Genomic DNA, 24,424 nt, shown 5'->3' with positions numbered 1-24,424 from the left:
CCCACCACTGTTTATTCTGACAACAGGATATAATTGCTTACTTACTTGGCAGCAAATTTAACCATCTGCTTGCTTGCGTGGTCTCCCACGGCTGCAAGAGCCTGGACATTAAACTGCTGCTGACGTAGGACTAAGAAGCACTGCTTCCCTGAAGAAGACAGAAAGTACATAAGGGTATTAAGGACATGCTACTTCAGGTTTTACAAAGAAGAAAAATGCTTCTCTACTTTATAATTGGGCCCAAATCTACATCCCCAACAGGGACATACACATAGGTATCTGGCTTTGACAGCCAAAATTCCCATACTCAGTTAACAAGCTTTAAAGAAACCCAAGTTTCTCCTACGCTTTTAAAATGCTTGTTATGAGGGTGTAGGCAAAGCACCAATTTCAAAAAATATTATCAACCAAGAAAATTATTTTGTCATTGTAGGGACTTATTAAACAAATTTCAAGTAACTTCAGATCACTTTCAACATTCATTCAATAGCTAGTATACTCTACAGGCAAAGGTACTATGCTAACCATCATAAGAGCCTCAATGATGCAACCATAAAAGTAGTAATAAAGTGCTTAGTCACAAGAACATAAACATTCTACGGGGGTGGTTCATTTTATTTCCTACCAAAGTACATTTCAAAGAGCATTTAGAATAACAGGCTAGCTTATTTCCTGTTCTATTTTTCTCATTTTTCCTTTATCGTCTTCCTAATTCTTCATCCTTTATAATAGTTCCACTTTTTTTTTTTTACTCCAAGTAGGTTTTTTTTTTTTAATTTAAAAAAAATTTTTATGTTTTTGGCTGTGTTGGGTCTTCGTTGCTGCGCAGGGGCTTTCTCTAGTTGCAGCAAGCGGGGACTACTCTTTGTTGCGGTGCGCGGGCTTCTCATTTTAGTGGCTTCTCTTGTTGTGCAGCATGGGCTCTAGGCACGCGGACTTCAGTAGTTGTGGCACACGGGCTCAGTAGTTGTGGCTTGTGGGCTCTAGAGCGCAGGCTCAGTAGTTGTGGCACACAGGCTTAGCTGCTCCGCAGCATGTGGGATCTTCCCAGATCAGGGCTCGAACCCGTGTCCCCTGCACTGGCAGGCGGATTCTTAACCACTGCACCACCAGGGAAGCCCTACTCCAAGTAGTTTACTTTGTCTATAAAAGATCATTCTCTTTATGCCCTATAACTAGTTTAATTTCTACATAATACTGGGCCTCTTGACTCCCCCTCCTTTCATAAGCAACTGTCATTCCTTATTCTTAACCTTTTGAAAAATAATATTCATAACAGATCCAGTCACTCACCATCTTTGTGACAGGTCTTTTCTCCAAAGTATATCCTTTTTAAAAGTCTCTGATCAAGTTTTAGGAAACTACTTCCTCATAAAACACGTTAAATCTTTTCCAGACCACTTTTTTCATCAGATTGTCTTTCAAAACGTCAAAAGGTTTTGTTGTTTAAACTGAGAATTATTTTTACACTGAGAATTAGCTTTGCCTCCCCTGGTCCCACCAAAAAAAAGCAAAAACGTAAGCAAACTTATAGTTAATACTTTCAATATACAGTTTTGAAATGCAAATCTGAGAGCAACTGTGAGGTTAAAAAAAGGTTGCAAACAGTGCCAAGACAGACACAATCTATGGACTTCCAAGTCATATATGATTGACATATTTTTACCACTAAATAGATTTTATTTTCCCTTTCCTTTGGAGTATGATCCAGTCGCTAAGTAAAATCTTAAAAAAGAAAGTTACATGAACTGAACAAGTTCAAAGGGATTTTAAGATGCTGAATGGATAGAGAAATCTGCAAATGAATCAAATGACATTATCCCAAGAACTACTGAAACCACAGCCAGATATTAGCCCACTTAGAACAGAATGTTAGCATGAAATGGAAGGTAACGTGCATGATTTAGTAAGTACTTTAGCTGCTCTAATAGTGCAGACAGAGGAAGCACTGACCTGGCTGCACTACAAAGCAATCTTGTGATGAACTCCAGTGCTACACAAAGAACTTGAGAGAGAATGGAGGGCTCTATAGTACTTATAAAGGGTGAGCACAGGAAAATATCTTTAGGTCAGCACTAAGGGGTGACATTTAGTGTAAGGGTTTGGTAAAGAGTAAAATCTTTTTAATCAAAAGACATAGGATCATATCCTATCATTTCCTATGAAGGGGCCTACTGGAAAATATTAAACTAATTATGTCTCAGTTCTTCATCTGCAAAATGGGAGAAAATAACAGTATATTACTCATGGAGTTTTCTTGAGTTTTCATTTATAATCTTGAAGATTATATAAGTAATAAGTTTAGAGTTGTGACAGATACCCAATTAATGTTAACTGTGAATTAATGTTATTAATATTAATCGTTATTCCTATTACTAATAGGACCACTGCCACTGCCACCTACTTATCTGAAGACTGATGACCATTTCTGTTTCACAGCTGAATTACTATGTCCAAAAACTATGGTGGGTGCTGGGAACACAAAGTAAATATTTGTGACACTCATGATAGACTATTATGTGAAAATAGTGATAAAGCCATACAAAGAGTACAATCATAACTTTTTATAAGAAAGATATTAAAATTGACTGTGTAAGAAAAAACCATCAAAATGTGAAGTTGATGGTATAGGAAGAAAAACACCAAAATGTGGCTACTAATGGATGGGGAAATCACAGGGAATTATTCTATTCTTCATATTTTCTGAACATTCTACAATAACCATGTACTACTTTCCAAATCAGAAAAACTATTTTTTAAGAGAACAATACAAAGAGGTAGGTACAAAAGAAACATAAGGGTTGAAGGAAAATCGTGGCCATGTTCCAGATTCAACACAAGCAGTGAGTAGAACCTGGGAAGTTCAAGAGGCTAAACATAGAAGCAAATGCACTCCTAAGACCTGACATGCCTGCTAGGGAAAAGAAATCATGAAATCAATGGTTATGGGTAAAGTAAAGAATGTTCACTGTTCTCTTTTAATGTTTAATGTGTTTATTGTATGTAATTCTAAAAATTAAACCTTATTTTTTAAAAAAGCCAATAGATGGGAGGAAAAGGGTGGAGAGGCGAGACCTCAGCATATTATATTATAAACCTACAGTAAGTAAAAATGTACAGAAACAGCCAGATTAATGCAGCATAAGAAGTGAGAACAGACCCTATTAGAGCAAAGAGATTCTAATTCTAGATGGCATTCAGGAGATAAACTAAAAAACTGAGTAAAAACTGGAACTGAATATCAAACTGTACAATAGAAAAGGGGAGGACTTTCTAAGTAGAGCAAAAAAACCACTCTGGGAAAAATATATATAATTGCTGAATGACACATAACCTATATGAGTTAATATCTTTAATACATAAAGATCTTAAAGATGTATGAGTAAAGAACACTGAGATCCCAATAGATAAATGCGTAATGGACTAGAACAAATACTCTAAAAGAAAAAGAAAAAAACCTAGTAAGTAAACATAAGGAGAAAAATATTACTGGAAACCAAAGTAATGCAAGTTGAAGCAAACAATGATGATGACACATTATACCGCTCATACTAGTAAAGATTTAAAAATATACAATATCATACAATGCTTGGAAGAATTAAGTGAAAACCGTTCCTTCATAACTTGTTGATAACAAGGTAAACTTGTACAATGCTTTCAGAGATCAATTTGGCAGTGGGCATTAAAAATGGGCTTAAAATGTTCTCTGATTCAAGAAATACATTTCTTAGAATATATGTTAAGGAAATTAAGTATGGAAAGTCTTAGTGACAAAGATGTTCATAAAAGAACTATTTAAATAAAAGAACTGAGGTTCTATTATTACTCTCTATTTATGTAGTCTTCAGTACTGCAACAGATGTGAACTCTAGTGCTATGGTCCCAAGTTTTCCGTGTTCAAAGCACTTCTAAATACTAGAACCTTGAGATTTCCCTGGTGGCACAGTGATTAAGAATCTGCCTGCCAATGCAGGGGACATGGGTTCGAGCCCTGGTCCGGGAAAATACCGTGGAGCAACTAAGCCCGTATGCCACAACTACTGAACCTGTGCTCTAGAGCCCGTGCACCTAGAGCCGGTGCTCCGTAACAAGAGAAGCCACCGCAGTGAGTAGCCCCCGCTCACCACAACTAGAGAAAGCCTGTGCGCAGCAATGAAGATCCAACGCAGCCAAAAATAAATAAATTTATTAAGAATAAATAAATAAATAAATACTAGAACCTCGATGGTACACTCAGAAAGACTTTTAAAAGACTTAAAAAATTAGTACTGGTTTCCTGGTAAACAGAGCTGTCCACTCAGACTACCTCTTATCAAGTATTTTTGACACCAAGTTCCTGAAAGGTGTTAGTAAACAAAATTGTTCTTTGTCTCTGGTCAGTGATACACTGCAATTCAATGTCTTGCAAGGCATTTTCTTACAGACATTGGTGAGTGATAACAAGGGGCAATGTGTGTGTGTGTGTGTGTGTGTGTGTGTGTGTGTGTGTGTGAGAGTGAGAGAGAGAGAGAGAGAGAGAGAGAGATCCCTTTTATGTAAATTTAAAAAACAAAGGATATGCTCATATTTGTAAATGCACTTTTTCCTAAAAGAATACACAAGAAACAACAGTGGCTATTTTGGGGGGAAACAGATTGTGATCTGACAGAGGAGCTAGATTTGTGAGACTTCCATTTGTCCTCTTTTTTTTTAAATTGAAGCATAGTTGATTTACAACACTGTATTAATTTCAGGTGTACAGCAAACTGATTCAGTTATATGTATGTATTTTCAGATTATTTTCCATTATAGGTTATATATAAGATATTGACTATTGTTTCCTGTGCTATACAGTAAATTGTTGTTGTTTATTTTATATATAATAGTGTGTATCTGTTAATCCCATGCTCCTAATTTATCCCTCCTCTCATTTCCCCTTTAGTAACTGTTAAGTTTGTTTTCTATGTCTGTGAGTCTGTTTCTGTTTTGTAAATAAATTCATTTGTATTTTTTTTTAGATTCCACATATAAGTGATATAATATTTGCCTTTCTCTGTCTGACTTCACTTAGTATGATAACCTCTAGGCCCATCCATGTTGCTGCAAATGGCAATACTTTATTCTTTTTTTATGGCTGAGTACTATTTCACTGTGTGTGTGTGTGTGTGTGTGTGTGTGTGTATGTATTGATATATATATATGTATTGGCACATCTTCTTTATCCATTCATCTGCTAATGGACACTTACGTTGCTTCCATGTCTTGGCTACTGTAAACAGTACTGCTATGAACATCGGGGTGCATGTATCTTTGCGAATTAGTTTTCATCTTTTCTGGATATATGTCCAGGAGTGGGATTGCTGGATCATAATGTAGCTCTATTTTTCATTTTATATCTTTCTATATATAGGAAGTTAATTTTTACTATAGCCATATATTGTTTTTTATTCTAAGAAGCAATTATGTAATTTCTCAGTTTAGCAAAGAGTTCTCACTGCTTAAGTTAGTAAAGGAACTTTATAAGACATGTTAATCATCTGCTACGTATTATTCATCTTTCTTCATGGAACTCCCCAATCAGGAGAGAGTTTATAGAAAAGAAATGAAACTCAATGTTCAAAACAGCTGAATGAATTCACTGCTTTTAGGTATCTTAAATTTAAATCCTTAGCAGTTAAAAATTTGTGTTGCATTTTGAGTCGTTTTTAAAGAGGCAGTTTATTTCTTAAATTTACGCAAGAGGTCTGTTTTAGAAAAATGTAAAGTTGGAAACCTTCCTTTACAGCACCAGGTGCAATCTTTATTTCTAAGCTGAAGAACAAACATGGTAGGTTGCCAGAACAAAAAAGTTTACTCTCATCTCCATTTTGGTGATGGCTCAGTAAGTAAGTAAGCCTTGGTGGGAGAACTAGTTATCAAAGATGTGAGGCAATCTTATGTTTTCATCTCTTCCTACTGTCTTTTAGCTTGCCAAGCTCCTGAATTTATTATTTAGATAATGTACCTTCACTTCCTAATAACCAAGATTAACATTTTCCTTCATCGCTTATGTTAATCAGTTATGGAATAAACAGCAAAGACCTAAATGTTTTAAAGTAGTTTCCATTTGTTATTTTCCCTGAAATATTCTTGTATGGCTATAAGTTGATGTTCTGACCTTTGGTATTAAAAATCCTATACTATCTGACTACCTAAATAAAGTAGCTATTTTGGAAGTATATGTTAAGTTTTTAGGAAGAATAGTATTGAAATAGAATTATCTTGTGCCAATGACTTCCATGTAGTATGTATAAAATTTGAAAGGAACCGTAGATATTTCAATTACTTTTTCAATATGCTCATAAGCTTTCACAATCGAAAGAAACTAATGTTAAGGTATCATTAAGAGTTAAAAATTTCTCCTTGCTCCTATATAAAACTCTTGATTTTATGGGTGTGAAGCATAAACCTATTGTAAGAAATCTGATTTTTAATCTTTAAAAATGTGTAAAACACTGCCCTTAATTTGAGGAGAAATATACAGATATTTGTTATATAAACAGACTAGGTTTTGTTTTTTTTGCTTAACAGGATTCTAGTTGTCATACTTTTGACACTATGATTTTGACACTTTCATTTCCTTATTCATGTTTTTTTCAGAACTTTGCTTTACTTGAAATTGCCAGCATAGGTTGTCTGTCCAAGTCCAATTTTAATGTGATACTACTTCTGGAGTTAGAACACATGAATGATTCCAAATAAGTCATATTTATTGGTATAATTTTTTCCATGTAAGGAAGAAGGGAGTAGCAGCAATCAGTGTACTGCAAACTCAAAGATTTTATTCATTTTTTCAGATAATCTTCTTTGGCAGAAATAAAAAAAATTGACAATCATTACTGGCAAGAATGTGGAGAAAGTGGTACTGTCACATACTTGTGGGAGTATCATTGAGTATAGCTTTTTTGGAGGGTAATCTGGTATTGGAAAATTTTAATATGCATATGCCCACCCTTCAACCCAGCAATTTCACTTCTAGATATCTATCCTACAGAAACACTGCCTTATGTAGATCTATAACTAATATCATGGAAGTATCTCCAAGAAACACTGTTAATTGAAAATAAAAAAAGTTGCAGAGTAACATGTAAAAATACGGTATCATCTACATAAAATAAGACAAAACACACACAAAACAAAGAACCTTTATGTATTTGTGTGTGTGTGTGTGTGTGTGCGTGCACATATGTGCATTAAAAAGAAAGATTTTTGGAAAGACAACGAACAAATTATTAAGAATTAATAGAAAAGGCTGGGACAAAGATAGGCAGTAGAGAAGAAAAAGGAATATAATTTCTGTACTCTGAAAAATTCATGTGAAAATACTTTGTATTACTTGGGTAACTTACAACTTAAACACACATACACACACATACAAACTTAAAAACAAAGTAGAATTTTCCAAGTAAAAATTATGAAAACCAGATTAATGCAAAATTCCAAAAAAAAACATATTATTGAAACTTAGCTAAAAGAATACTACCCACACCTTTACCAAATTCAGTTTATTCCAAGAATCCAAAAATGGTTCAATGTTAAGAAATCCATTATTGTAAATCACTAGAATTACATACAGTTGATTCTTGCTATTTGTGGTAGTTATGTTTTATAAAGTCACCAGAACAATAAATTAGCAAATATTGAGCCATTGCTCCTAGGGGAAATATAGGGTGAGGTTTCTGTGAATGTCTGGTTATAATATTTTCATCAGTCCATCAATACACAAATTTGTTCTGTATGTATTTCTGTTTAAAGACACCTTATTTAAAATATATATAGTTGATTCATTAACATAGAACTCACAGCCAACAGCACTATAACTCATGCTTGGACAAAACTTAGCTAACAACTAGTATTTTCTCCATAATGCATATTATGAGTCTCTTGCATTTAGGAACACTAGAAAACACTTCAGCACTATGCTTGGGGGCCATTTTAAACAGTCAAATCACCAACAAAAAGCACAAGGCTGTGAAGAACGTGGCATTAAATAGACTGTGAAAAGGACACTTGTTTATGAGAGCTGATACAAGGCAGAGCTTCACTGTTTTTAATCTCAGCTGAAAATGTGTGCACTGGGAGACTCAAATTTCTTACCACTCTGCTCATGCAAATGTCTGGCATGTCTGTGAATGACAGTGAAATCACTGCAAGTACTGATTTTGGGGTTACAAATACATGTTAGCAAGTAGGTGAATTTGCAAATATACAATCCGTGAATAATGAAGATCAACTGTATTTTAAATTTTTTATTATGTGGAAAATTTCAAACAAACACAAAAGCAAAGAGAATCGTATAATGAATCTCTGTATAAATATATTCAGCATGATTTTTTTTTTCCAGCATGATATTTTGAGGGAAATAATTTCTGGAAAAGGTCTGATAAAATTTAATACCTGCTTCTGATAACAGAAAACTTGGACTAGAAGAAAACTTCTTTTGACCTACTTTTTAAACTTTGGCATTGTTTTGTAATGACATTTTATGCAGAACACCTAAAGTCATGAAATAACTCAGCAGGAATTTATATCTCCACTGTTTAAAAAATTCCTCATTGTGAGAATCCCTGCAATACTGGAGAATCCACTGATTATTGCAGAGAAACAAGAAATAAGATAAACATTTGAAAGAAAAGGACAAAATGATCGTTATTTGTAAATGATATCAACACCTACCTACAATCCTCACGTACCTCAACAGTTATCAATTCATGGCCATTCTTGTTTCAGCTTTGCTCCAATCCACTCATTCCTCAACTTCTGCCCCAATCCACTTATCCCTCAATTCCTGTACTATTTTGAAGCAAACCCCTGCAAACCCTCTATTATTTCATCCATACATAATTCAGTAAGGATCCCTAAGAGAGAAGATCTTTTTAAAAATAATGTTACAACAGTACTATTATTTCAACTGAAAAAAAAATTTTTTAACACCAAATATCCAGTCAATGTTCAAATATCCAAGTCTCAGTGTCTTTTTTTTTTACTGTAGATTTAAATTAGGATCCAAATAAGTGATTGGTTGAGAGACATCTTAAATCTGTTTTAATCCATAGGTACCCCCTTCCCTTTCAAATTTATTTCTTGAAGAGACCAGGTCGTTTTTGCCTAGTAGTTTACTACTAGACTGTGCTGATTGCACCTCCATTGTCATTTAACATGTTCCTTTGTCTTGTAAATTGCTGGTTATTGCTAAAGGCTTAATGAGATTCAGGAACAATTCTTTGGGCAAGACTACTTCATTGGGTGGTATTGTGTTCTTTCATAAATAGACATAAAATATTTCTGGTTGTCTCTCTATTATGTCGTTAGCAATCACTGATGATCAATGTCTAGATAATTCACTGGGGGCAAAATGATGATGTTCCAATATTCTTCATTTTATTAGCTGGACACTTCTCTAAAGAGACACTTCCCGTATCTACCATTTGGTTAGCCAGTGATATACAATTCATACAGAAATGATACTTCCACTTTAGTATTTACCAGATTTGAAAATAATGAGCTTGTTCCATTGATGACCAACTAGGTTTTCTGTTTGTTTGCCTTAGCATTATTATAAACTTAGGGATTTAAACATATCTGATGTGTCTCAACTCACTGCAGTTGTCCTTACTCATATTCAAACTGTTCCATTTTTTGGATGAGTGTGAAGGGAAGTATTTTTGGTTCAGGCTTACATGTAGCGTGCATTCTATCTTTTAATTTGCTAAATAATTATGTTTAGGAAACAAGGTGCCAGTTTGGAGAGCATTCTATCTTTTAATTTGCTAAATAACTATGTTTAGGAAACAAGGTGCCAGTTTGGAGAACAAAGGTTCCTAATCCAATGGGAGAAAGACAAGTAAATGAAGGATTACAGTACAATGTGATTATCTATTGGTCAAATAAATGGCCCAACCTTTCAGGAAGGCAAATCAACTAGCATTCTTCTCAAAGTCCAACAGTATTCATCTATTTGGGGGAGGATACTGGAAGAATAGATAAACTCTTTTTTTTTTTTTTTTTGCCACGCCATGTGGCTTGTGGGATTTTAGTTCCCTGACCAGGGATTGAACCTGGGCCCTTGGCAGTGAAAGTGCAGAGTCCTGGGACTTCCCCAGTGGTCCAGTGGTTAAGACTCTGCACTCCCAATGCAGAGGGCCCAGGTTCAATCCCTGGTCAGGGAACTAGATCCCACATGCTGCAACTAAAAGATCCCGCATGGCAACAAAGATCCCACGTGCTGCAACTAAGAACTGGCATAGCATGCGTGAAAGAAAGAAAGAAAAGAAAGGAAGGAAGGGAGGGAGGGAGGGAGGGAGGAAGGAAGGAAGGAAGGGAAGAAGAAGAAGAAGAAAAAGAAAAAGAAAGAAGAAAAAGGAAAGTGCAGAGTCCTAACCACTGGACTGCCAGGGAATTCCCGATAAACTCTTAATAGTAGTGATCCTGAGAGAGTAAGATATATATGTATAAAATGTTGGAATTTAAAAAATAATGGGCCTGTATTAATTCTATAATAAATATTTTAAAACACAGAGTAAGAAATGCTGTACCACAGAATGCAGTAAATAGTACAGAAGTAATTAACTCTGCTAGGGAGACAGAAGGTGTCCTAAAAAGCTTCTGAATTCTTTTCATAGTCCACCAATTACTATGAGAGTTTGGGCAAGGAGCTTTATCATTCTGAGCCTTAGTCTCCTCATTTATAAAGTGGAATAACAGTGCCTATTCTGCCTACTTCACAAATTTGTGGGGATGATCGAGTGTGAAAAACTGTGTGAAAAGTATAAAGTTATAAACCAATATAAGTGTCACTAATACTTTCAGACAATTTGGAACACTAGGCTAGGACAATTTTCCATAAGGAACTGAGGTTTGTCTAAACTCCCCTAATATTTCTCCTTTGTTGTTAATGCTAAATTCTTAGTACTGTCCAAGAGAACTTTCTACGATGATAAAAATATTTTGTGGGCTTCCCTGGTGGCGCAGTGGTTGAGGGTCCGCCTGCTGATGCAGGGGACATGGGTTCATGCCCTGGTCCGGGAGGATCCCACATGCTGCGGAGCGGCTGGGCCTGTAAGCCATGGCCGCTGGGCCTGCGCGTCCGGAGCCTCCACAATGGGAGAGGCCACAGCAGTGAGAGGCCCGCATACTGCCAAAAAAAAAAAAAAAAAAATGTTGTATTTGTCCTTTCTGTCCAATACAGGAGCCACCAGCACTCAAAATACAGCTGGTGACTGAGATATAGAATTTTAATTTTAATTTAAATAGCTAAATGTAGCCAGTGAGTACTAGACAACCCAGTCTTAGCCTTATCTTTCTCCTAACTCTCTCCCTATCTAAATATTACAAATGTAAGAATATTAACAAATGAAAAACTTCTGAAAAAACACTCTTTACTTCAAAAAATTAAACTTTTGAGAGGTGCTAGAAAAGTACCTTAGAGTCTTAGATTTCATCTGAGTTTTAAGGCTAAATTATTTTTAAGGATGTCTTATAAGAACCTAAAATTAACTAACCATGGACTAATAGTTTATAGTGATTTAAGAAGGAAAACAGGTGTTTTTGTTTTGTTTTTAAAGATTTACTTTGATCTGTGAGAAATCTGCAAAACAAAAAATTCAATGATTACCAAAAAAGCTGTAATCATTTAATCAATCTTACCTTTAGCTCTGCTTGTATGAACCCTTGCACGCACCCAAACAACTTCATCAGCTTTTTGTACTGTCAAGTCACTAATTCGAACCAAAACTCGATCTGCAGCAAATAAATGAAACAATCTTGTAATTCAGAATTTACAAAGAGATCAAGATCAAAATTATTTTGATTTGATAGCTAGCATAGTACTTGGTATTATCTTAAATGATTCTCAATATCTAGCAACACTTTTTTCTTTTGCTTTTCTTTTTAATTGGTTTATAACATTGGTTTATAACATCACGTAAGTTTCATGTTTATAACATTGTATTTCAACATCTATACACATTACAGCATTCTCACCACCAAAAGTTTACTTTCCATCCATTACAATACAGTTGACCCTGTTACCCATTTCACCCTCCCCCCATGCTCCTTCCCCTCTGGTAACCACTACTCTGCTCTTTATCTATGTGTTTGTTGTTTGGTTTAGTTTGTTCATTTATTTATTTACTTACTTTTACATTCCAAATATGAGTGAAATCATACAGTATTTGTCTTTCTCTGTCTGACTTATTTCACTTAGCATTATACCCTTAAGGTCCATCCATGTTGTTGCGAATGGCAAGATTTCATCTTTTTTTTTATGGCTGAGTAGTACCCATTAAATATATAGACCACATCTTCTATATCTATTAATCTGTTGATAGGCACCTAGGTTGTTTTCATATTTTGGCTATTGTAAATAATGCTGCAGTGAACATAAGGGTGCACATATATTTTCAAATTAGCAAAAGCCTTCTAACTGGCAATCCCCTGACCCCCTAATTCAGTCTACATTGGAGTCAAAGAGATAATTTCAAAATGCAAATCTCCTGAACACTTCAATGACTTATAAAGCCAAATACAGCCTGTGTTGAACTGCCTGTGCCTAAGTGGACATGGTATTTTTGCTTGCCTGCCATAGTATGTTAAGTCAGCTAGCCACATGGGGGAATTCTCTGCCAGGCCTGGACAGTCACAGTACCTCGTTCCCCAGGACACACTGACTCATCCAGAGAAGGGCATGTTACTCAAACTGAGCTAATCAAAGTCCTTCTCTGGTACTTAATATACAGATAATGGGAATGAACCTGTCTTCCCTGGGGTCGCTGAGCTGAGATGGTGTAAGCCCAGGGCTGCAGCCACCATCTTTCCTACTACCTGAATTTGCAGGATGAGAGAATGAGGTCAACAGCCTAATGGATGCAAAGCCAAGAAGTAGACAGAAAGCCCCATAGATAATGCTCAAACCTCTAAATCCTATCATGCCTTATGCCATCTCACACTTTGTTTCCTACAGGTATGTGAACCAATAAATTCCCCTTCTGGCTATCGGTGAACCCCAACAATTATGCCCCCCAATGCTAATAACAAAGTACTACATCTATCTAGCATCCCCCAAACAGGAAAACTGTGAAAAACTACGATGTGAAGATAGTGATACAAGGCAATCATGATCCCAAAATGATCCAGAAATTATTCTATTATTGTTCTGAATATGCAATAATTTGAATATTAAAGAAAAAGATACATGTATTAATTTTAAATATTTTAATAGAAATGATACTACAACATCATGAATGATAAAAGACCACTATTCTCAAGGGTTATGGTGCCTAATTGTAACCAAATTTGTCAGTATGACATGTAGTAAATCCTAGTTACTATAATACTAAAAATACCTTTGTGGGGGATATTATAATGAAATCAAATTATAAATATATTTTACCTACTTTGTCTAAATGTATTTATAATTTGTCTCTTGAAGTAAAGATGTAGCTTAGAGAGACCCTGATTTACAGGAGAATACCATAGATTTCATCACCAAAAGCAAAGAGAGTGAATGAGAAATTTTGAAGCATTAGGCATCACAAGAGGATTTCTGCAAAACTCTGTCCATGGACCTTATGAGTTAAGCCAACTTCCATGTCTGCTGTGTAAACTCAGACAAAACCAAGTGTGAAAGAGAAAAGACAGACAAAGCAATTTTAAAAGACAGATCTGAAAATGCCAAGATTGAAAAAGCAAACGACTTACTAGGCAATCAAAACTCAAAACCAAACAAAACAGAAAAACATAAGTCTAAAAGAATAGACTTATAAATAAGTGGCATGATTATGGTAATTTTAATAGTACTTTGGAAAAGAAAGAGTAATGGCCCTTCTTTCATGTGTCATTCCAATTAATTAGCATAGGGGTTCTCAATCTTTAACATATCCACTCATACCTGAGGCGCATGTCACACTCCCACCAGTATGACTGGCCGAGGCAAAGATCAGTGGCAGTAGGGTTTCAGTTTGAAAAACTACTACCTCCTCCATGGTTAAGTCACTGGTATTAGAATGAAAGAATGTGGAGAAATGGAAGCAGACAGGAAAGAAAACTTTATGTTGAACAATGTATTATGATTTTAACAGAGGTAAAACTAAGCACAGAATTTTACTGTTAGTTAATGTAATCAGATTACGTAGGTAGTTTATCCTCCTTTTGGTGGGGAGAGCTTGTAACTGGAAGACTCTAAGTAGTCTGGATTTGCTAGCTAAATAGGAATAGTAATCATGGCAAAGGGTGACTGGGGCTTATGTAAGAGACAAATTCCAATAATATTTTTTTGCATTAGAGATCAAGGAAGTCCAGTTCAGGAAGACAGTTAAGCCGAAAAAGAGTCTCATATGACCCCTCCTGCTTGTTCTGGCAGGGGTAGTCCTGTCCTATACTATATTGCTTGTATCCCATTTTATACTCAATTACTTTACTTCACTATCTTTATCTTTCGAAATGGTTTATTCTTAGCAACCTATTTTGCCCTTTCACTGCACACTTTTCCAACAAAGTTGGGAAGGAAAAGTGGTTTTGTGATCACGCAATAAATTAAATCCAAAAATAACAATTAAATTTGACTTGGGGTATATTATTTTCAAAGCATCAAATTCACAGGCAGGCATCTAAATTAGAAGTACTTAGTGCTTCCAATGGGCCAGAGCTTAAAGGTCTGCAGTTGTACCAAAGTTTGAAAGACATAATTTGGGGTGTCTAACAAAAGAAAAATGATCGTTAAATAGTTGAGTAGGATAACTTTGTTGAAATCGCATATATAAAATAGAAACAAAAGGAAGACAAATGTTTACAAATAGAAAACCTACAGGTCTGAGAGAAACAATTAACAAGTCAATTTCAAAGAAATATAATAAAGTCAAGGAGGAAAGTAAAGGAGGTAGCTTCACAAAGCGTGCAAAAAAGGTTGCATATGATGAAGGCAGCTACTATCTATCTTTTATCTCCTAGGCCAGAGTCAAATCTTTTACATGACTACCTAGGAATACCTTTGTAATATAATTTACCATTTAAAATATACTAAAAATAAATAAATAAAATAAAATAAAATATACTGATTTAACATATTTTCTTCGTTATCGAGATTAGGGACCCTAAATTGACAATGTCTGTGCAGGGTTATGGCATATGCTTGGCATTTAAGCTTTTCAGAACTATGCCTTCAGTTATGTCAACCTTACTTAAAACTTCATAAAGAACTTTCCTGGAATTAAAAAGAAAAAAAAACTTTTTTTGTCACGTAACTACTAACCTGGTTTTTCTTGTGATTGTATCATTGAAGATACTCCATATCTTTCTTTTGCATAATCCTACAAAAAACATTTTTACATTATGACTTTTTATTTAAACACTAATAGCATAGTAAACACAGAAATACAAATAACAGAAATAGATGAATTCATTTAAACTTTCAGGACCATTTTATCAATTCAGAGTAGTAGTTTTAAAGTGTGGAAATCTGTCATATCATTTACATATGCACTCCACAGACCCAGCTTCTGGTTAATTTGTTTTGGAGATCACCACTCCTGGATCGATATACCATACAAAATAGCACTCTCAAATAAAATTTACACACATGTACAACACACCTTAACTACTTTCTTCAAAAAGGAGATTATAAACTACTTCAAAGCAGAGTTATAAATTTCCTCTGTGAAGGGAGAAGGATGAGGTACCACAGTTTTATTAACTTCCTATTACAGGAAGAGATGTTCAAAGAGAACAAACATTTAGGGGTAGGCTTTCTGAGTACCAGATGTCCAGTTTTTAGAAATCAGAGATGCTGGATATAAGCTAACTACAACTTTCCTTTTGTAAAACATCACCAAAAAAATTCACCAGCTTCCTGTTTCTAAAAACCATCTTCATGATTTCAGGTTTAAGTGGTTCAACACTGACAGTATGACACCAAAATTCTTGTTACAGATTTTAAGTCAGGAACAGGAGAAAGGAGACCTAGAGTCCAGATTGTTATTAACAAACTATACTTATTAAATTGGTAAGTGGCCTTTTATTTTAATCTTACTTTATCTAGAAAATGATCTCTTAAGATCCTTCTAGCTATAAAGTTATATAACTCTGCCACAATGTCTACCTTATACATAGACCTACACTATCTGCAAAGGTGGTTTATATAACTAATCAGATCAAGAATACACAAAAATGGTTTCCTTAAAATTTACAAGGTAACTTAGGATGTGGATGAAACAATTAGTTTCTGTCACTACAGCTATTTGTTGGAATCCTCTCCTTTAGATTTGGAAGATATTAGATTTTGTGTTTATACCAAAACAAACCAGACAACATGTTAAGGTGTTTAATGAAGTTTTTTCATTTTTTTGCGAAATAAAAAAAATACACCTTAAAGACGAAGATAACTCCAGCCCTAACAGAAAGATACAGTCACACAATGTAGCAGGAGGGCAGCATAAATAGGTTACAGCAGGTGAACAGAAAAAAGGGGGTCGCTTATTAGTACTGTTCATATTTCAGCATCCCTTATTCCATCTAATGTTCTTAAAATGGCCTTACGCAGTTTATCACAAATTCATATTTCCTCAAAAGAAAAATAAGGAGCCAGGTAGGGATCCCAATTTCACTAAGAGCACACATAACTTGTAGAATGGTTTCAAACTTTCACTTCCGAAAAGCACTGAAGGACCGCAGGGTATTATGAATTACATAGATGATTTTGGGTCACAACATCTCAAAGACTTCAAACGCATTCTCTGCAAACTTCCCTACCTACCTTACTTGGGTTACTTAGGGGAAGAAAGAAAATAAAAATGACAAGTGTTCTTTAAAGCTGTCACATGGAAAATGGTCATTAAAACATGCTGGCAGATCGTTTTACGAAGTACTGTCATTACTTGAAAAACATTAGCAACACGAGGGCAGAGCAAAAATCGATTACTAGTGGACATTAAAAATTTCCGGGGAAGAGATGGATTACTCGAAGGACGTGCCTAACTCAGGGAGGTTAAATGTCACCCCGCCGCTCCTACTTCCGGGGCAGTTGGTACTTTACGGCGCCCCCCCGCCATCCCCCAGTCCCGGGACACGCTTCCTGCAGGCCAGGTCTCCCAGGGGCCCCAGTGAGAAATGCGATCCGGAGTGGGTCTGGCCACGCTGCTCGGACAAGGGCCCTGGAGGCCCGGTGAGGGCTCTGGGCGCCCGGATCCCAGGCTCGCGGCCTGCACGCAAAGTGCTGACAGGGATCCAGAGGCTAGGGCCCCGCTCACCATACTCCCTCCCTCAGCGCGGTCTGGCCCAGGGGTCTGTCCTCCCAGGCCCAAGGAAGGAGGAAACCCACTTCCGCCGCGTCCATGATCTCCCGCGGCTTCTCCTGACTCTTGCGGCAGGCGCTGGCGCTGGGCATCTGGGCAACTGGACTACGCAGCGAACGCCGCCCTCCCTCGCAGGCTTCCGTAGAGCAGGCCAAAGGGGATTCTCCCTCCCGCAGAGTCAGAACCCTCCCTGCCCTCCCGTTTCGGCACACGGACTCGGAATCCTTGTGGAGGGTCGGCTCCGGAAAGATCGCGAGAACCGCAGTTCTCTCGAGATCCCGGAGTGCTGTAAAGCGGACGGCTGCGCGCCGACGTCTCTCTTCTTTCCCCGCCCCTACGGGTGTTTGCCTGGAGTTAAGAGGGAATCCCCGGGAATTATAGTCTCGCGGGATTGACTCTGAGGCAACGGGTCACACGGTACCAGGAGGCGCGCCCTTGTAAGCCTTCACTTTTCAGCCCTGTCATACCTGCGAAGTCTACTGTGTTGTCTTTCAGCCCTATTATTTACTGCTCCGTGCTTTAAGAGCGGCTTGTTCACTAAAACATCCACCCATGCTCAGAACTCGACTTTTCCTCCCTTGAACTTCTCCGCCTTCAAGACTCCCCAGTGACAGTGTAGCTGCCTGGACTCATGGCAGACCTCGTCGCAAAAAGCTGCTATGTACTGGGACACAGGAGTGCTGAGTTATAGACAGTTGTCTTGCTAAGGTAGGTTTGGGTACTGGTACCCAAGTGATAGGTGTAAACACAATGGCGGAAACCCACACATAATTGCTCTGATTGCCTGGACCTGTTGCACAGTTAGAGGCGATGCAAAATGTTGGTTGTCCAATGGATGAATCTCCCCAAGTTAGGCTTAAAAAAAAAATTGCCATCCATGAGCCTCTTATTGCAACTAAAAGTAATTTGGGGGCTTGGTTAAATACTATTTCCTCTGCTATGCTTCTTTGCACTTTGTCAAGTTTTAACTATACTAGTAGTCTTAGCCTGGCACAAAGTGGCACACTTTATACTTGTTCAGGAGTGCAGATAGAGCCTAGTGCAAATGAAAGGGCTCTGGAGGCTACTGCATTCAGGTCCTGGGATAGAATAGTGAGAAGACAGGCATGGTCCCTGTACTTGTGTAGCTTATCATCTAATTGCAGGTATGAAGTAGAGGTACCAAGTGCTATGAAAGTTTCTTTTAGGGCATTCACCTCAGGCTTCTCTGAGGAAGTGATGCTTCATCTAAACTCTAAAGTAGGAGTAGGGGTCAGCCAAATGAAGAGGGGCCTAAAGAATATTTAAGCCAGAGGGAGTTAGGGAGAGAAAGGCCATGGCTCAGTTTTGGATGTAGTGCATATGAGATGCCCTTGAGACCTTCAAGGGGAGAATATCCAGGTGACCTCTGGCTTTGTGGGATCTGGAGCATAGAAGAGAGGTCTGGGTTCCAGATAAAGATGGGCAAGACACTGGCGGGTAGGTGGTAGTTGAAGCCCTGGACTAGGAAAGAGAATGTTCTAAGAAGAGAGTGTTAACATTGTCAACTGCTGCCTAGACCTTAAGTAAGATGATGACTGAAAAATAGTTGGATTTAGCAACATAGACGTCATTGGTGTTCTTAGTAAACACTTCATGGTGAAGTGATGGGATCAGAATGGGCTGAAAAGTGAGTGAAAGTGAAGAAATAAAAGTAAAAGGAATATAGCAAACCTTTATATAGTGCTTACTGTGCCAAGCACTGTTGTCGGTGTTTCACATATATCAATACTAACTCATTTAATGCTTACACCAGAGAGATGATATTATAATCTTTTTGCATATGGGGAAATTGAGGCAGAGGGAGGTGAAGTAACTTGCCCATGGTCGCAGAGCCATTAAACAATGTGTTTCAGATCAAGTAGTGTGGTGCCAGGATCCATGTTCTTAACCACTATACCTCAATGCTTTTCCTCTCTTCAGGAGATAATGAGAAGATTGGATGAGAGGGGAAGGAATAATATAGGTTGTAGCTAATGGGGAATAAGTCAAGTGAAGCTTTTTGTAAGAGAAGACTTGAGTGCATTTAAAATTAATGGGGGGGGGCGGGGCTTCCCTGGTGGCGCAGTGGTTGAGAGTCCGCCTCCCAAAGCAGGGGACACAGCTTCATGTCCCGGTCCGGGAAGATCCCACATGCCGCGGAGCGGCTGGGCCCGTGAGCCATGGCCACTGAGCCTGCGCGTCCGGAGCCTGTGCTCCGCAACGGGAGAGGCCACAACAGTGAGAGGCCTGCGTACCGCACAAAACAAAACAAAACAAAACAACTAATGGGGGAACTTCCCTGGAGGTGCAGTGGTTAAGACCTCTCCTTCCAATGCAGGGGGTGTGGGTTCAATCCCTGGTCAGGGAGCTAGGATCCCACATGCCTCGGGGCCAAAAAAAAAAAAACAAAAACAAAAAACAAAACGTAAAACAGAAGCAATATCGTAACAAATTCAATAAAGACTTTAAAAATGGTCCACATCAAAAAAATCTTAAAAAAAAAAAACTAATGGGAAGGATTCATGAAAAAGTAGATGAATATGCGAGAGAGAAGGATTGAGAGATGGTGTAAGTTTTTTTTTATAAGGGAGAGTTAGGATTCAAAACAGGAGGTGGGACAAGGGGAGGAGGGACGCTACCTCTATCACAACTGGAGGTGAGGATAGGATATTGTAGATACTTGTTTTTAGGAATATGAGAGAACTCCCATGTGATGACTTCTGTTTTCCCTGGAGGAGGCTAAGTTATGAATGTTGGGGTTAGGGGTTCGAGGGGAGGGAGAAAAGGAAGATCGGTGATTTGAGAAGAACGGGAAAGGTTAGAATTGTCCTGGAGGTTGTTTGGTATTTGGTATTATTTCTGGGCATTTTAAGGACCCATTTAGGAAGAACCCATGAACTGGTAATGGAACTGAGACTTCTGCAGTAGCACGTGGCCGGTATGGTACAGTCACAAAGAGGCAGACAGTTACTTCAGTCAGTGTGGGGATTTTGGTGCTGACACTGCTCAGCAGAAGGGAGCCCAGAAGAGATCTGCCATACAAATGCCATACATATCCCAGGAAAATGAGAAGGAAATTTTTACCTGTAGGTTTTTGAAAGGCCAACATTGGGCATATCATTTATTCTTAAATCAGGATGGAGGAAAGGACAGAGATGCAAATAGTTGAATGTGGCTATGCAGATAGATAGGTGGCCCTGAAATTTGAGGAGTGAAGTTTAAAGAAAAGGAGTAAATTTTATTCCCCTTTTAATTGATCAATGATTATTTATAAGCATCTACTTTGTGCCAACCATTATGCCAGGTTCTGGCAATAAAAAGATAAATTAGGATCCTGGTTCTCAATAATACATATTCCACTTGGACAGTGTGTAACTAATGATAAAGAAATGTGAAAATCGTTGTAATATTGGTAAGTATGTGCATTCCCAGAAAGAGCCCTAAGACTCACTTTGAATGGGCCAGTTAAGGGCACGTGTCCACTACTGACCTAATCCTTATGGTCAGGGAAATGGAATGTTCTGATTGGTTTAGCCTAGGTAGAATTTCCCCTGGAGCTTGGGACAGAGTTAGCTTTACTGGAATCATGTGGAAACCACTGTCAGAAGCTATGGGACAGGGAAATGGATCCTGGAAAGGCAACTACAAATGTCCACTGCAAAGGCCAAGAAGATCTGGGCTTTGGGCAGATAAGCAGACTCTAAGGGAGAGCCTCCTCTTATCTGGTCAGGATTGCTTAGACATGCTGTGTTAGTTACTAACAGACTGACGCCCAAATCTCAGCAACTTAAAACAAAACCTATTTATTGCTCATGTTATGTCTGTAGTAGGTTAGCAAAGGGGCTGTGCTCCTGTAGTCACTTAGGGATCTAGGTTGATAGATGCTCCGTCTTGACACATGCTTCCGTGATCACAGAGATAGGTGAAAGAGAACCTAGCTCTTAAAGTGGCTGCCTGAAGGTGACATATTTCACATTCTACTTCTATTTCATTGGCCACACAAGTCACATGGCCATTCTTGAGTTCAACAGGGCAGGATAATTTACTCACTCCTCAGGGAGCAGCGCTGAACCTTTGTGATCAAGGAAACATTCTATCATACTCATGAGATTCCAACATAGAAGGAGGTCTATGAAGCTGTTCCATTTTAGGATTTTTTTTAAAGCTTTTATTCCCTCCATTAGGTATAGTCCTAATATATGAACTGATGGTCAGAAATCTGAGTAAAACTCCCATATAGTGTCCCTTAGCTAGGGTAGGAATCTTAACTTTCCATCTTTCCATTGCCCGTGAAGCCTCTATGTGAATTTCTTCCTTACCTTGATCCCCTTACCTTGATAGATTATTCTTATTTAGGACATAGCCCTGGGGCAATACTCTTGCTTCTGGCTCTCCTTCCTGATAGTGATGGGAGCAAAAAATTTGCCAGATCAGTGGCCACATATCATAAGGTCTTGTGAATCTGCTCTAGTGAAGATACAACTGCAACTAAAGCTGCGACTTGGTTGAATTTGCAGTAGTCAACTGTCAACCTCCTGGATTGGTCTGCTTTTTGCCAGAGCCAGACTGGTGAAAACAGGAATATGATGGGGACTATCAGCTATCAGGTCTTCAAGGGTTGCACTCAGAGACTGCCATTCCCCCTGGGGATGTGATACTCTATGATTTACTGTCCTGGCTGGGGACAGGGGAAGCAGACTGAAGAGTTTTCCTATTAGCTTTCTGCAATATGGTACCCTTAACCCACAGGCCAAGGAGGTGTAAGGGAACAGTTCTGCCTTGTCACCTGACCTCCCTGCAGGTATCCAAATAAGCCACATAGGCAAGGGCTGACTTGAAGTGCAGCTAATCTGTCTTGGAAAAACACCTTGTGATCCTCCTATAACAAGGGGATGAGAAGCCGTCTCCCACTGGCTTCCCTGTCTCCTCTGGGAGGCTGTCTGATCAAGTATGGGACTTTCAGCCACCCGCCTCTCACCAGTGGAGCTACACAGTGTAAAACTCCATAGCTGAAGTCCAGCCTCCTCAGCAACAGGGTGTCCCATGAGTCACGTTGCAATCATCTGGTCCCTTTTGTTTCAGTGTTATCCTTTTTTGGTGTGTAGGACAAGGACCAAGCTGGGGTGGCACCTTTGGCTATTCTTTTTACTGTAAGTAAGTAGCAAACTGTTTAAATATAAAAGTGGTTGTCATACCTTTACTGAGCAAATCCGTCAGGGTTTGAACTTGGCCTTGCTTGTCTTGTGTGTTCCTTTGTTGTCAGGAACCAGTGTGGGCTTCTGCCAGCTACCAAATGTGTCCATTCCAAACTATGCACTTAGGGACCAGGAAAATGACCATGGGACCCATGGACCCATTCTAGGTGTTGCTGTTAAAAGGTTTCAAGCACCACTGTGATTCCTAATCCTTTGTATGTGATGCTTTTTCCCCTGGGAAAAAGAAGTTTGCAGGATATCTGCTATGTAAATTACCACTGGTCCTTTGCTTTGTTCCTAATTCTCTGGAATTTCACAATGTGTACCATCCTGTGGGTCTAAGTTCAACATTGTGCTGGACACTCAGCAGGTTTTTCAATCTGAACAGTCACTTACTTAGTTCTGGGGCATTTTCTTGAAAATTTTCTTTGATGATTCTCTCCCTTTCATTTCCTCTCTGCTCTCTTTCTTGACTTCTTATTATTCAAATATTGACCTTTTTGAGCTGGTCATCTTATTTTCTTATCATTTTTCTCCATTTTCCATCTCCTTGCCTTTTTGAACTGCTTTTGGGGAGCTTTCTTCAGCTTTATCTTCTAATCTTTCAGTTGAGATTTTCTCATTTCTGCCATCATGTATATAATTTCCCCAAGTACCATTTTGTTCTCTGAAATTGTTTTAAAAGAATAGAATCCTGATCTTTTTACCTGAATGCAATATCTCATCTTTCTGAGCATATTAATAAGGTGATTTTGGGGGGTAAGTTTTAAAGTATTCTCTCTGCATAGCCCATGTCTTACAAATTGCTTTCTGTTTGTTTTTGGTCTCTATCTTCCATGTTAGAGACCCACGTTAGCTGTCTGGTGAATCCTTATTTCTTTTAATTTGTATGTCCTGTATATTGTGATGTTGTAACATCCGTCCATTCATTCACTCATTTGTTTATGGGTGAATCTTTGATTGTCAGTTCATGTTAAAAGTGGGGACTAAAAAGCTAATTAGAAGCTCTGAGCATTTGACTGGGGTTTGCCATTTTCAGGTTTTACTGTGTAATGATCTGGTTGGGCCATTTAATCGGTGACCCTAGGTGTCAGTATCTTTAGATCTTTCCCCCTCTCTGGTCAGATTGTTCAGGATAAAACTCTTCTAATCTCCTGCCTGAAGAGTAAAGGTCTGCCAATGTTCTGGGAATATTCAGCATTCGACATGCATGTGGTCACTGAATCCCCCTAGTTTTGGTGCAGCACCCAGTTCCTAAAGTCCAAGGACCTACTCTTTCACCCTCTCTAGAGAATACATCATGTCAGAGTGGAAGAGAACTGTTGCCAAAAGAGTGGAGTTAGGAGGGATATAGGAATCATACTTCTCATGTAGTTTTCCTTATTGTAACTTCTCCTCCCCACCTACATTTGCAGAGGTAGTTGGTGCTGCCTGTCCTGAGTCTTCTGAGGTTTCTTTGATATAAATTAGGTTGATTCTCAGCTATCCTGACTACTACCTTAGGATTCAGCTTTTCACATCTGCAAAGTTGTTTACCACTGCTCTGTCTGCTCTCCAGCTTCCTGAATTTTGGGGGCATGGTTTCCCCTTCTGTCTTCCCATCCTTTTGATTCTAGTTTCTGTAGGACTAGGGGCAGGAGCAGAACTGGATCTGCCATCTTAGCACAGAAGTCATTTTTCACATTTTATTTTATAAACTCAATGCATATAACACTTTTAGCTGATGACTAATGTTCATTCGTTCTCTCAACAAATAGTTGTTGAGTGCCAACTATGTGCTAGGCATTAGTCTAGGCATTTGGGATACATCAGGGAACAAAGTAATATAAAGATCCCAGGTTTTGTAGATCTTACCTTTTAGAGGAGAGAGGCAGACAATAAAAAATAATTATAAAAAGTAAGTTCTATAACATGTTAGAAAGTGAT

General features: G+C 38.1%; 1 protein-coding gene across 2 annotated transcripts in view; it reads right to left on the bottom strand.

Moving 5' to 3' along the window:
- Positions 1-17,543, bottom strand: part of DARS1 (aspartyl-tRNA synthetase 1) — a 67,413-nt gene extending 49,870 nt beyond the window's left edge. Inside the window, exons 1-4 of one of the 2 annotated variants that reach the window (XM_030883054.3) lie at positions 17,330-17,543; positions 15,266-15,323; positions 11,665-11,757; positions 46-148 (exon numbers count right to left, since the gene is read on the bottom strand). In XM_030883054.3, coding sequence (XP_030738914.1) covers positions 46-148; positions 11,665-11,757; positions 15,266-15,323; positions 17,330-17,395 — 320 coding nt within the window. In that variant the 5' untranslated portion in view covers positions 17,396-17,543. Of the gene's footprint in view, positions 1-45; positions 149-11,664; positions 11,758-15,265; positions 15,324-17,258 lie in introns of both variants that reach the window. The other variant, XM_060302484.1, reaches the window with a different exon arrangement.
- Between the last annotated feature and the right edge of the window lie 6,881 nt (positions 17,544-24,424).

The sequence above is a fragment of the Globicephala melas genome, chromosome 7 (genome assembly GCF_963455315.2).
Source record: "Globicephala melas chromosome 7, mGloMel1.2, whole genome shotgun sequence".
NCBI classification, from domain to species: Eukaryota; Metazoa; Chordata; class Mammalia; order Artiodactyla; family Delphinidae; genus Globicephala; species Globicephala melas.
Note: the sequence above shows the minus strand (reverse complement) of the source record. Positions and strands in the feature narration are given on the sequence as shown.